General features: G+C 39.0%; 3 protein-coding genes across 4 annotated transcripts; 1 reads left to right on the top strand and 2 right to left on the bottom strand.

The window, feature by feature from the left end:
* Positions 1-59: 59 nt before the first annotated feature.
* Positions 60-4,090, bottom strand: Uvrag (UV-resistance associated gene). 2 transcript variants are annotated; one of them, XM_065488224.1, is made up of 9 exons: positions 3,913-4,090; positions 3,649-3,844; positions 3,332-3,587; positions 3,005-3,273; positions 2,743-2,912; positions 2,455-2,681; positions 1,452-1,628; positions 1,189-1,399; positions 60-618 (listed from the first exon to the last, which is right to left on the bottom strand). In XM_065488224.1, exons 1-9 carry the CDS (start codon positions 3,958-3,960, stop codon positions 265-267), a joined length of 1,908 nt encoding a protein of 635 aa, XP_065344296.1. In that variant the 5' UTR covers positions 3,961-4,090; the 3' UTR covers positions 60-264. The 2 variants fall into 2 exon arrangements, with proteins under 2 accessions (XP_065344296.1, XP_065344297.1); XM_065488225.1 differs by having other exon boundaries at positions 1,452-1,616; positions 3,913-4,089.
* Positions 4,091-4,189: 99 nt separating this feature from the next.
* Positions 4,190-5,014, top strand: mRpL51 (mitochondrial ribosomal protein L51). Its single transcript, XM_065488228.1, has 3 exons — positions 4,190-4,386; positions 4,515-4,661; positions 4,718-5,014. The coding sequence occupies exons 1-3, from the start codon at positions 4,282-4,284 to the stop codon at positions 4,967-4,969; spliced, it is 504 nt and encodes a 167-aa protein (XP_065344300.1). The 5' UTR covers positions 4,190-4,281; the 3' UTR covers positions 4,970-5,014.
* On the bottom strand, positions 4,993-7,651 carry slf (C-type lectin domain-containing protein slf). The gene is made up of 4 exons (XM_065488226.1): positions 7,490-7,651; positions 6,545-6,695; positions 5,539-5,718; positions 4,993-5,483 (listed from the first exon to the last, which is right to left on the bottom strand). Exons 1-4 carry the CDS (start codon positions 7,631-7,633, stop codon positions 5,101-5,103), a joined length of 858 nt encoding a protein of 285 aa, XP_065344298.1. The 5' UTR covers positions 7,634-7,651; the 3' UTR covers positions 4,993-5,100.
* Positions 7,652-11,207: the final 3,556 nt, after the last annotated feature.

The raw sequence follows: 11,207 nt of genomic DNA, 5'->3' as shown, positions 1-11,207 counted from the left end.
TTATTCCATTGCATGGAACAATTGTTGTTGTTACAGTTATGAAAAGGAAAAATCCGCACTGTAAGTTCAGACGGTACATTCTTTATTAGGTACTGATAATACGCTGTCTCATTAGAGTAGCTAATAAATAGACCACATATAATGATCCACGTTCACACGCGTGTGTATTATTAATTCCATTACCTAAAATTGCTTGTTTCACGGTACAAATTAAATCACAAATTAACAGTGATCACAGGCAGTAAACAGAATGATAACAACATATCAAGACTTGTCAATTGGTCTCGACTTAACCAGGTTGAAACTGCCGGACTTGCTGGCAAGGGCTTCTGTTCGGCTGGCCACGCTGACGAACAGATTGTCTAACGAGTTGTAGGTCGGAAGATTCTCTTTAGGAACATCGCCGTTGGGGTCGACGCATTCACTCTGAGTTCTCAGTTTGACCGGCGCGGAATCACTTGGAATTTCGGTGCTACTCACTACCTGCGGGCTGCGCTTTTCTCTCAGGTTTGGGTCCGAGTTGTTGGCCGATTTGTACTGCAGGCTAACTACGGTACTCTTCGTCGCTTCTTTTATGTAGTCAAGGCCTTTGTCTAATGAGCCACTCACTGCCGGCTCCTGCAAATAATACCACATGAGCGGATTTAAGAAGAGAAAATAGATAGGGATTATCATTTGAAACAGATGCACGGTCTCACAAATGGAGCACACAGGTAATTATGTTTGTTTTTTGCTGACATTAAATAGTGTTTGATTAAAGATGAGAATTTGCTAAAGGAATATTCCAGTTATTTATACGGTTTGCTAGATCCTAGATCCAAGCCAACACAATTGTAAGAAAAAAATTTAAGAAATTTCGTACTGCCATAATTTCTTGAAATTTGGTTAAATTTCAATAAACTTAATGATTTATGGAATTGTGTGCGATCTTCACACTCAAGGAAAATATTTTGATATTCCAAAATCAGGGTTCCGAAATTCCCTCATTTAAAAATTAATGGAGTGCAGTGGTACAAAGCGTTTTTTTTTTCAAATTTAACCAGTTTCAGCTCCAAGTAAAGGATTATAATTTATCCTATAAAAAATTTAAATTTTTTGTTTCACATTTTGCTGGAAAATATGAGTCATATTGTCATACTTGAATTTGTTTGCAACTATTTTAATTCTTTTGAGCCTTAAAAAATGTACCTTTTCTACTGGTTTAACAGATGGCGGCTCCAAGAAGCAAGCGTCGACACTGTCAAGAGAGCTTGCACTCTTGACAGGTTCCTCGACAGCCAGGCGCGATTTCGTGACAGGCGGCGGCCGCTCTTCTTCAGCAGTCGTGCTATTTTGACTTGGCCCCGAAATCACGGTCTCAATACTGGAGGAGGAGTGCGAGTTCTTCATGTAAGATGGTCTGCGACAAAACATTATTATTTCCAATTGGGAATCCCTTCAAAATATCTCACATTGCTGGCTTCATGTAGAGCAGTTCGCGAAGATTGTGTAGGGTGGTTCTCAAGTCTCTAATTGTAAAGCCGGTGTAGAATTTCAACTGGGCGATGTTTTTGTTGAGCAGGTAAACTGCGTAGTAAAATTGGATCGAATCCCGTCCTTTCAGGAAGAGAGGAAATCTGAACAAGGAGCTTAACATTTATTATGAGACTCGTGCAATTTTCTAATCAAAATCTGCAGGGAAAAAATTATTTTGATGATTTTGTTTTGTTTGATATGATTAAATAAATATGAGAAATAATAAAAACAAGTAGTGTGTTGCAATAGATTTTAAATATCGTATTTTTAATGTCGGAATTTCAGGCTAAAATGTATAAATTTATGATTAAGTAATATGGCGATACTTACCATTTTTCAGGAAATTGAGTAATTGTGTACACTTCACTTTCAAATTTTGAGTTTCTCAAACTAATTAGAGATGTTATATGGGTGACAAGAAAACTAATTTCAGATTGTTTTCAGATTGAACAATATTGACAGAGAGGATAATCAACACCAACACTTCAGAGCAAACTGTTTTTGTCACGACTTGCGACCAATTGGTTTTCCCTGCTTCCAAATGATATTATTTTGTTATTTTTTTGGATGTGGGGACAATGGGTTTTCTACTAATCCACAATGAAAGCACATTTTTAATCTTATGTTTTTTAAATCTTTAAGGGAGTTTTTAAACAACAGAAAAAATTAGCCTGTAATATTTAAAAAATATGGAATTCTTTAATTATTTTAAATATTTTTACCGGCTCAGTAACCTCGATGTAAAAATTAAGTGGTTTTTAAGAAAGTCAAATGATCCATTTCCATTTAAACTATTGTAATTTCCAATATTGTTGTAGAAAATTATTAAATAATTTAACTGTAATTAAAAATCATATTAAACGATGTTTTTGATGACAAGTAAGTAACGAGGTTCATAAATTAGACAACGAGAGGAATAATTTGCAAGACATGACTTACTCTCTTTCAGAGTCAGGCAGTTTGGAGGCGACCACGTCCCAGATTTTGGCACGAGAGCCTGCAGGCTGGATAGGATATCGGAGAGGCACGTCCAAGAATTTGGCGACCATCACAGTCGCGTGAGCAGCAAAGCCGAGAGCCACCGAAGAAGACGCTTCGTCTTGATTGTTCAGTTCGTCAGACCGAAGAAGCTTCACTCCACAAATTTTAGCAAGTCCTTCTGGATCCTATATATGAAAACAAAAAATTTTTGTTTCATTGGTTGAATAAATAATGCTGTTTACTTACGATTGAAATGGGGTAAATGTACTTCAGTTGTGATATCAGCTCCTGTCTCCGCTTCATCAGCTGAGACCAGGTGAGAGTCGTCGCCTCCTTGGTTTGCAGTAGCAATGTTTTCGAGTCTTTCAATGCTGTGCTCTCCTGAAGAGACTCGTACTTTTTATCTAAAAGAGCACCTGCAAAATTTAAAAGAAACGTCGAGTCAAAAAATCTTACAGGAATAATTTTTTAATTCTTAAACAATGCAAAGGAAAAATTTGGCACATACTTCGTAATTCTGTAGCAGCAGCAAGGCTGTCAGCAGTTTTCCTCAGTTCTTGGATTTTGACTTCCCGTCTCGCCTTCTCCTCCTTCAGCAGTTTCAGTCTCATCCTCACACTCTCACACAGTTGCTCGACCTTCTGATATTGGTGTTTATTGCCAGCAGCCACCATCGGACACGCAGACGGAGGAAACGGGCCGATCCTCTGGATCTCCTGCCGCAGACTCTCACACGTCGTCGACGCCCTCATTTGCTGCATCTGATAAGTCTTCAGCCTGCAATAACATGAAGTAGTGTTGTTCAAATTGTTTTGTAATGAATTTAAAACGGTACCTTCGTAACTGGTTTACGGGATAGGACAATTTCGCATCGTTTGTGCCGACCGCCGCGGACGCTAGCCGCATTAGCACCTGCTCCTTCGAGGGAGGAACAAACCGGAAGCCGTGTATGAAGAAAACTAGGTTCCTGGAGCTGGAAACCTTGCTCAAATCTTGGTCCAGAGGTGCCAGCTGCAGGCCGGAGAGACAAACACCCCATGTTGTGACGAGCCTATTTGGCGAGCCGACCTGCCAGATACGGATGACGAAACCTGCAGTTAAATAAAACCGTAATTACTATGCAAATATTGTTAATTCCTTCACTCCACTCACTGGTGCTGGAGAGCCCTGCCTTGCCCTTGAAGTCGATTTCAATCCACCTGGGGTTCGGCCCTGTCGACTGGTCGCTCGTGTAAAAGGGTGCGCTTTTACTCGTCAAATGAAGGGTGTAGAAAAAAATAGCTCTCTCAGGACTGGGCTCCGCGTGCAGGTTGTAGGCCAAAATTTGAGTCAGGTTGCGTACTCTCATCTGCGAATCGGGGCGGTCGGAAAATATGTAATATCTACGTGAGCAAATTAGTTCAATTTTCGCCTTACCTGCTGCGAGACGAGAGGGATCCACTCTTTTTGCCACCGCACAGCCATCGCAGCATATTATTCTCGTTAAACTTTAATTAAATTACGCGAACGGCACTGCATCTCGTGACCCTCTCTGCTTCACCACACTCGCAAACACATGACATACAAAACATTGAAATTCAATACAATATGGCACGAGAGCGCAGCGATTCTGTCAAATACTTTACTCCGGGCTGCTATTGGCCCTCGGAGATCACGTGACTCCACCGGCCAGTGGCCAATCACATGGAGTTTACTTCAAAACAGTGAAAACGGAAAACGTACTGCTGATTGAAAACAAGTGGAAAAAGTCTGCTCTTATTTAATTTTCCTGGTTTATCCTCGAAAATGAATAGTTTAACTAAACTTTGCACTAATACATTAAGTATCGCTCGCGTTCTCCACAAAGTCTGCATCCAGGTCTCCCGCACATGTGTCTCAAAAACAGCATTGGTATGTACATTATAAGTGTGGGCGTGGGCTCAACCGGTTAAAAATTTCGATTTAATTTCCTCTTGCAATATTTTTCTTGGAAATATAGGAATTAAATCTAAAATATCCTTAAACAAACATGTTTTTAGGATCAACCACCACGATGGAGGCATGGCTACAAAGTAAAACTTCACAGAGGCTTGCTTCCAAGGCTGCCAGATGAGAAAACTCCTCTGCCCATGCCAGTGTACAAGCCTTCAAATGCTTGGACCCCTCAAAAGGCACTCTTTGGACAGGTATCTATTGGTTCAGAAAATTATAATACTTTTTTCCTAATTATTCAAATCCACAGAATGACTACATCGACATCCTGGGCAACGAGGAGATCCATCCAGTGTCCCTGCAGTATCACGTGCCATTCTACGCGAGAGGAATGAAGGGGAATGAATTCAAGATGTTATTGCATAAGAAGAAGATGCTAGGCAACAACACAGACTACAAAACGTTAAACCCAAAAAAGTGGGACATGTTAAATAAGAGAATCAAGTTTTTGGGTAGGTGGCTGAACCGAAAGACGAAATCAAATCTGACCAAACAGCTGTAATCTTGGAATTAAAAGGCGGATAGTTTGAATTTAATTATAAATTAAGTCAATAATTTTATTTCAATGTACACAATTGAACAGAGCATTTTGCCATTGGTAAAATTACACATATAAATATTGTGAGAAACGGACTAGAGGCGGATGCCTCGGTTTGTCGAAGCGATGTAGTTGAGGAGCTCATCTGAGTCCTCGCAGATGAACGGCTTCTCGTGGTAGCAAGCGACGTCGTGCCAGTTGATACCGTCGTTGTAGACGTTGTTGAGAACGGACAGGCAAGACTCGGTCGTCTGGTTGATGTCGTACTCGGCGTTGTCCGGCTGCGGCGTCTTCTTGTGTCCGGTCTGAGACCACGGGTTGTAGCTGAAGCCCTGCGGCACGCGGTTCGTGGGCTGGATCTTTGCGCGGGTACCCGACCAGAACCAACCGAAGACGTTCAGGGGAAGCAGGTCCTTGCGGTCCTCGCAGCCCTTGAAGTCGCACAGACGGCCAGACGTCCAGATGTACGGCACGTCGTCTGAAAGGGAATTTATGTTTGATTATTTTTTAATTTTAATTCTGATTCAACCCACATCTCTGGATGAACTGCAGCACCATGTTGTTCTCCTGCTCGTTCTCGATGGAGACCAGGTCCATGCAGAATTCGCGGCACTCATTCCTGGCGTCCAGCCAGTCGAACTTCTTGCCTGCGAACCTCGAAATGTTGCCAGAGTAGAAGTAGTGGTGGTTGCCAAGTCTCCATTGCTTCGGACCTGCGGATTTTTTGGGTCAGCACTTTCATTTTCAGCTCAGACGTGAGATTTGCAAATCAGAAATTTTAATTCAGAGCGTTCGTATTAGCGCTGTTTGATTTGATTCGCAGATTGCACGACTTAGAAAGTGTTTTCAAGGGAACAGTGGGGTTATCCTTCAGTTTAAAATATGCCAATGAGAGCGCTGGAAGTATGCAATTTACCCCCACTTTACTACAGTGTAGAAATTTTGATTTTAAAAGGCGCTGAACGGAATCTAATTCTTAATTCAGTTTAAATTTAGAAAAATTGTTAAAAAGTTTAATTTTTCTCTCTTTAATTAATAGTTTTTTATGATTAAAGAGATTTTGCTTAAAATTAAAAAAAAAGAAAAATACTTCAAAGGGTTTTTTGAAAATGAAAAAATTATATTTTGGTCTTGTAATAAAATCTTTTTTCGTTAGGAAAAATTTCCTATAACATAGAATTCTTTAACTTTGAGAACTTGCTTTAAATGAAAGGAAGCAGGAAAATAATATTTTTTGGTCTTAAAAAATACCGTCCAATTTTTTTGAAGTGTTCCTAAGATTGAATTTTTTCCCGTTAATTTTTCACGATCAAGGGAAACTTTAAAACAAAGGATTTTTCGGGAAATTCAAATTTTTTGAAATAATTTTTAGTCTCCGAAATAGTGAATATATTATCTTTTTTTCACAAATGACTTGTTTTCATTAAAGGGAACTGCCTAAAAAATTTAGGAAGCGAAGAAATAAGTTCTATCTCGCAAATAGTAAAAATTTACTGCGCAGTCTTTAAAATATTCCAATTTTTTAAGATTGAAACTCACGCTGGACGCATTTCTCTGCGTTGGGCAGGGAAAGGAATCTGCCTGGCTTGTTGTTGTTGGGGCCGTTGTTGCGTTGTCCATTGCCCTTGTTGTTGGAAACATCTGCGAGAGCGCCCGCCACAATGACGAGCACGAGGAGGCCTCGAAACATCTGCAAATAAAAGATTTCTTTGTAAATAAAAATTTCTCAAACAGAAAACTACAACTAGAAAGCTTTGGAAGACTTTTTGGTTTCAATTATTTCTCACCAAGTTATAAAAAAGGAATTATTCGTTTTCTGCTTGCATATTTTACCATTTTTGCCAACTTCTTTGGGTAAGCGACCCATTGTGTCATTGCACTGTTGAAAACGCGGAGAAACTAAAAGTGACTTATGGTGCGCCCTTTGCACGTTGCGCCCGGAGCAAAAACTTTCCCACAAAAGATGTTAATGAATGATAAATTAGTTTCACTGTGCAACAGCGCTTGGGGAAGAGAGCGAAAGGTCAGCCGTAATTATTGTTTGGCTCGGCGCGGGTTTCTCTGAAAAATATTCGTCCGTCTGTCATCCGCTGATATAATCCGAGAGGGCATTAATTATTACGCGCGCGGATTCGTGTGTGAGTGTGACGCAAGAGAGGCGCGCACGATTCTGAAGAAACAATGCGGCGCGTGCATTAATTTTTAATGCCTTTAACGTGAAACTGTGTGTTTACACTGCGTGTAATTTATGTACTGCTCTTTAACATTCGCCCAACGTGTATTCTTGACCCTAATTTTGCAACGAGGCAATTACCTTCAAGCTGGGCGATCAATTAGCAATTCAGGTAGTCAGAAAATCCTTAAGCAACGAATTCACTCGAGTGCAACGTGAAAAAGCGAATTTTCTCACGACAATGCAATGCAATGGAAAGCAAAAAACGAGACGAACGGAGAATAGCAATTGAAAGGAAAAGTGGGACTCACCTTGAGTCCAAGTCCTGTACGAGTCACAGAGGGAGAGACACTTGTGCAAACTAAAGGCGTTTCGGGGCCGTGCTTCAGTTTTATACCTTCTGCAGGGTAGAGGGGGTTACCCCCCGGGAACCGTCCGTCCGCGCGCTTCTGCATTATTTGGACGCGCCGAGAGTGTGTGTGCATTATGTTCTTAGGCCAACCTAGAAAGAACGAACGCACGAATTTCTCTTCCCATTTCGAGCAAGACTCGCGGGCCGGCGCCGTCCGTCTCAGCTTCATTTGAATGCGGCAATCTATTTGTGTGTTCGCGTTTGCAAACACACAACATAATATGTGTAATGACATGCAAGGTAATTGCCGTTATATTATGCCGAGAATGGCGTGGGAATTCATTCAGCACCGATTGTGCAATGAAGAGAACTTTGATAAAATTGTTTTACGACGCGCATGCGGCGAATTCTCTCGAGATTTCGGTATTATACAATGGTTTCGATTGCGGCACACACAAAACAAACGCGTTTTCTTTTTATACATACCGCACATTTCCTTTCAAACGTGGAAAGTATCGGAATTTATGTTTCTTTGAATAATCACTTTAGGCGCGGTGACGAGACCATCCGGCGCTCTCAGGAGTGCCATTAAGAAATCATCGGAGTTTGTGTTTAGATAAATTCCTTGAGACTGTCGTGAGAGATCGTTGGCACGCGAGTTGAAACAATGAGATTTTATTTGCAATATAAAGAGTGTTACAGCAATTATATCATCTGATATACCGCTATCACAAGACTTCCTAGAACGATATAATGCGCTTTACTCATTCTCTTTAAACTTAAAACTGTACATTTTCATTACAGGTATATAAAGTATAACAAATTGTGAATACTATTTGCTGTCTAAATATTTCCCAAGATTTGAACGGTAAACCATGTTCATTTTAAACTTTTCAAGAACTATTTAAAGTTTCCTTGTTTTTTTCATTGAGCTGAACCAATCCAAGATTTAAAAACTATCCCTATTTAATTTTTCAAAAATTAAATCAAGGAAAAGCTACATGGTGTGATTCTAATTAATAAAATATAATTCACAATGGCTGCCAAACACAAGGAATTGAAGGCTAAAATATAGAAAAAAATAAAAGAAAATTAGATAGTAAAACTCACTCTCGTACTGTGCAACAGCTGTTTTTTACGATTTTTTTTATTTTTTAGTCTATTATTTCAAACTAAAACTTACTCATTTTACAAATTGAATTAAATTGGCATCCTACTTTTACCACTGTCAGGTTTAGTTAGTGCCCGCAGTAAAAATGCGGTCAACTAAAGAGTTGGAACTATTTATTCTGATTCAAACAGTTGATTTTATTATTTTTGGAAAGTTTCCAGTCTGTAAATATCCAGACATTATGTTGCACAATAATTACATCTAGGTATGATTATATTTAGAAAATAAAAACTTGGTTTCACTATGTAGATAACACGCTCATGAACTAGTGACTCAAAAAGCTCATAGCTTCGACAAGGAAACATGACTTTTAGAAATAATTGTGTGAAATATTCACACAAAACTACTTCTCATTTCTTTAAAACAGCGCAATTTTCGAAAAGTAGAGAAAAACATATAATTAGTAACACATTGTGAATATACTGGTCTCCACGTTATTGTTAACTTATAATTTTATTAAAAAAATATCACTTGATTCGAACTTCTCTCTAAGTGTCAATAAATATAATATGGCGTGAAAATGTTTACAGGTAAAATCGACTAGGGAGAAATGGATTTTGTCGGATAAATCTTTTTCCTAGAATTTAGACCGCACTGAACTAGGGAATGGTTGACACAGGATACAACAAATCGACCAGGGTCCTAGTTAATCTGCTAATGTTCACATACATCTTGTTACTTATACATTTAACAAATCATCAAATTGTTAGTTTGAATAATTATCACAACAAAGTGCCATAATCAAATTAGCAAATTAGGACCAAGAAACAGTTAAATTTCAGAATTTGTCATACTTCTAGAAAAAGTACACGGTTTTTCAATGATTTTTTTCGCTTGATTTCGATTCTTATCGTCGTGATCTATCCATAATGGTGTGCAAATTATGAGCTTAATTTCACTTCTGGCAAAATAAATCATGATTTCCAATAAGGAGTCATTGCTCGCCACTTGATTAGCATGCAAATTTTTCTCGGAAATATAAACGGCACTCTGAGTATATTGCAAAGTAAAAATATTTCAGATTTTACCAGAAACGATCCATAACTATATACTATTTAAATTTAAAAAAACCCTGACTCATGATTAGTTTTGGAGCATCCTGGTTGATGGGAAGCACATCAGGAAAAAACAAAACCGAATCCTTTCAACCATTAACCTACTGTCCTCTTCGAGCAATAAAAATAACTCACGTTAATTTATGACCATCTTAATTTACTCATTTACAAACTGCTAGTCTTAATAAGAAGCTAAAGGAATCGTGGCAATGACAAGGAATTTAACTGCTAGAAACAACCTCTAATTGAAAAGGGAAAACGACCGAGATCAATGCCGTGTGCGCCAAAAATTTCCGCTGATTCAGCCGCGGGAAGCACCTGCTATTAATCCGAAGGTAGCGTAAACGCGGTGAATAAGGCAGCTTTATATTTATTTATTTGTTTTCTTTTCGAAGCAGAAGCGTGTGTTTCCAAATAATATACTGCTGTAAAGGAATTGCGGAGCAAAAGCATCCGAGGCCGCTCATGCAGGGCGAAACAATGATTATGCTACGCTTGTGCAACTGCACGCATCTCAACCTGTGAAACCAATTAGCCAATTCAGCAGCGTGCCGCCCCGCGATTGATAATTATTCTCACTTCTTGCGCCGCGCTTCATTGCTGCAAAACTCTCACACGGGATCAGCGCTGCTCTCAAAAAAATATATAAGCGCTCGCTCGCTCGCTCACACGTCAAGCGCGCGTGAATTATTTATGAATACCGAAATTAAATTGTTGCGCAGCTACTATATGATTTTCGTTGCCTGATAATACGTATTCCGAAGCATGGCTGATAGCCCATTGTGTGGTCTGCTGGCCTAGAAACTAGTGCGTATATATATTAGAAGTTGCAAAAAACCATCAGCGGTTTGACCTCTCGTAGATTCATTGTTTGCTAGAGTTTTCAAAATGCTAAAACTATTGCAACTTGCAAGACTGATTTATTAATGAAGGTTTATTTTAATTTTTTTGTGCATTTGGCAGGGTTTTACCTGACGATATTACGATCGCATTAAGTCCTGATATCAGGGTTTTACCAGGCGATATTGAGATCACATTAATAATTTTTGTGCACCGAAAAAAACCGACCTCAATTTTCGGGCGCCCACAGGGGAGAGCGGAGGGACTGATACTGAAACAACTCGGACAGTCCCTATTGCCAATGTAAAAACTAATTTTTAAAAATTCAGGAAAAGTCAGGAGCAAAATTAATCTCTATTTTGGCTGTAAATTTGTATTTTAAGGCCAGCAAAGGCTTTTGACTCTTGTACATTGTAAAAACCTAATTACTGCAGCGAATAGATATAATATTTTTAGTTGTTATACCCATGTAGTAAAGAGTGATATATTTTTCTACCTTTTTTATGTATTTAATTCTGTATCATGAGATTTCTAAATGTAAGCGAATCATGCCTTGCTGCATTACATAAGTGTTGATGTTATAAATCTATAAAAGAACATCCAGAAAAATC

This window comes from Cloeon dipterum, chromosome 4 (genome assembly GCF_949628265.1).
Source record: "Cloeon dipterum chromosome 4, ieCloDipt1.1, whole genome shotgun sequence".
NCBI lineage: Eukaryota > Metazoa > Arthropoda > Insecta > Ephemeroptera > Baetidae > Cloeon > Cloeon dipterum.
This window is presented reverse-complemented; position numbering and strand designations above follow the sequence as displayed.

Coding starts and splice junctions, on each gene's coding strand:
- Uvrag (XM_065488224.1), bottom strand. CDS start 3,960: ATGGCTGTGCGGTGGCAAAAAGAGTGGATCCCTCTCGTCTCGCAGCAG. Junction 3,845..3,912: donor TCCCTCTCGTCTCGCAGCAG/GTAAGGCGAAAA, acceptor CCCGATTCGCAG/ATGAGAGTACGCAACCTGAC. Junction 619..1,188: donor CTGTTAAACCAGTAGAAAAG/GTACATTTTTTA, acceptor TATTATTTGCAG/GAGCCGGCAGTGAGTGGCTC.
- mRpL51 (XM_065488228.1), top strand. CDS start 4,282: ATGAATAGTTTAACTAAACTTTGCACTAATACATTAAGTATCGCTCGC. Junction 4,387..4,514: donor GTGTCTCAAAAACAGCATTG/GTATGTACATTA, acceptor ACATGTTTTTAG/GATCAACCACCACGATGGAG. Junction 4,662..4,717: donor AAAAGGCACTCTTTGGACAG/GTATCTATTGGT, acceptor TCAAATCCACAG/AATGACTACATCGACATCCT.
- slf (XM_065488226.1), bottom strand. CDS start 7,633: ATGCAGAAGCGCGCGGACGGACGGTTCCCGGGGGGTAACCCCCTCTAC. Junction 6,696..7,489: donor GTACAGGACTTGGACTCAAG/GTGAGTCCCACT, acceptor TTTTATTTGCAG/ATGTTTCGAGGCCTCCTCGT. Junction 5,719..6,544: donor CGCAGAGAAATGCGTCCAGC/GTGAGTTTCAAT, acceptor AAAAATCCGCAG/GTCCGAAGCAATGGAGACTT.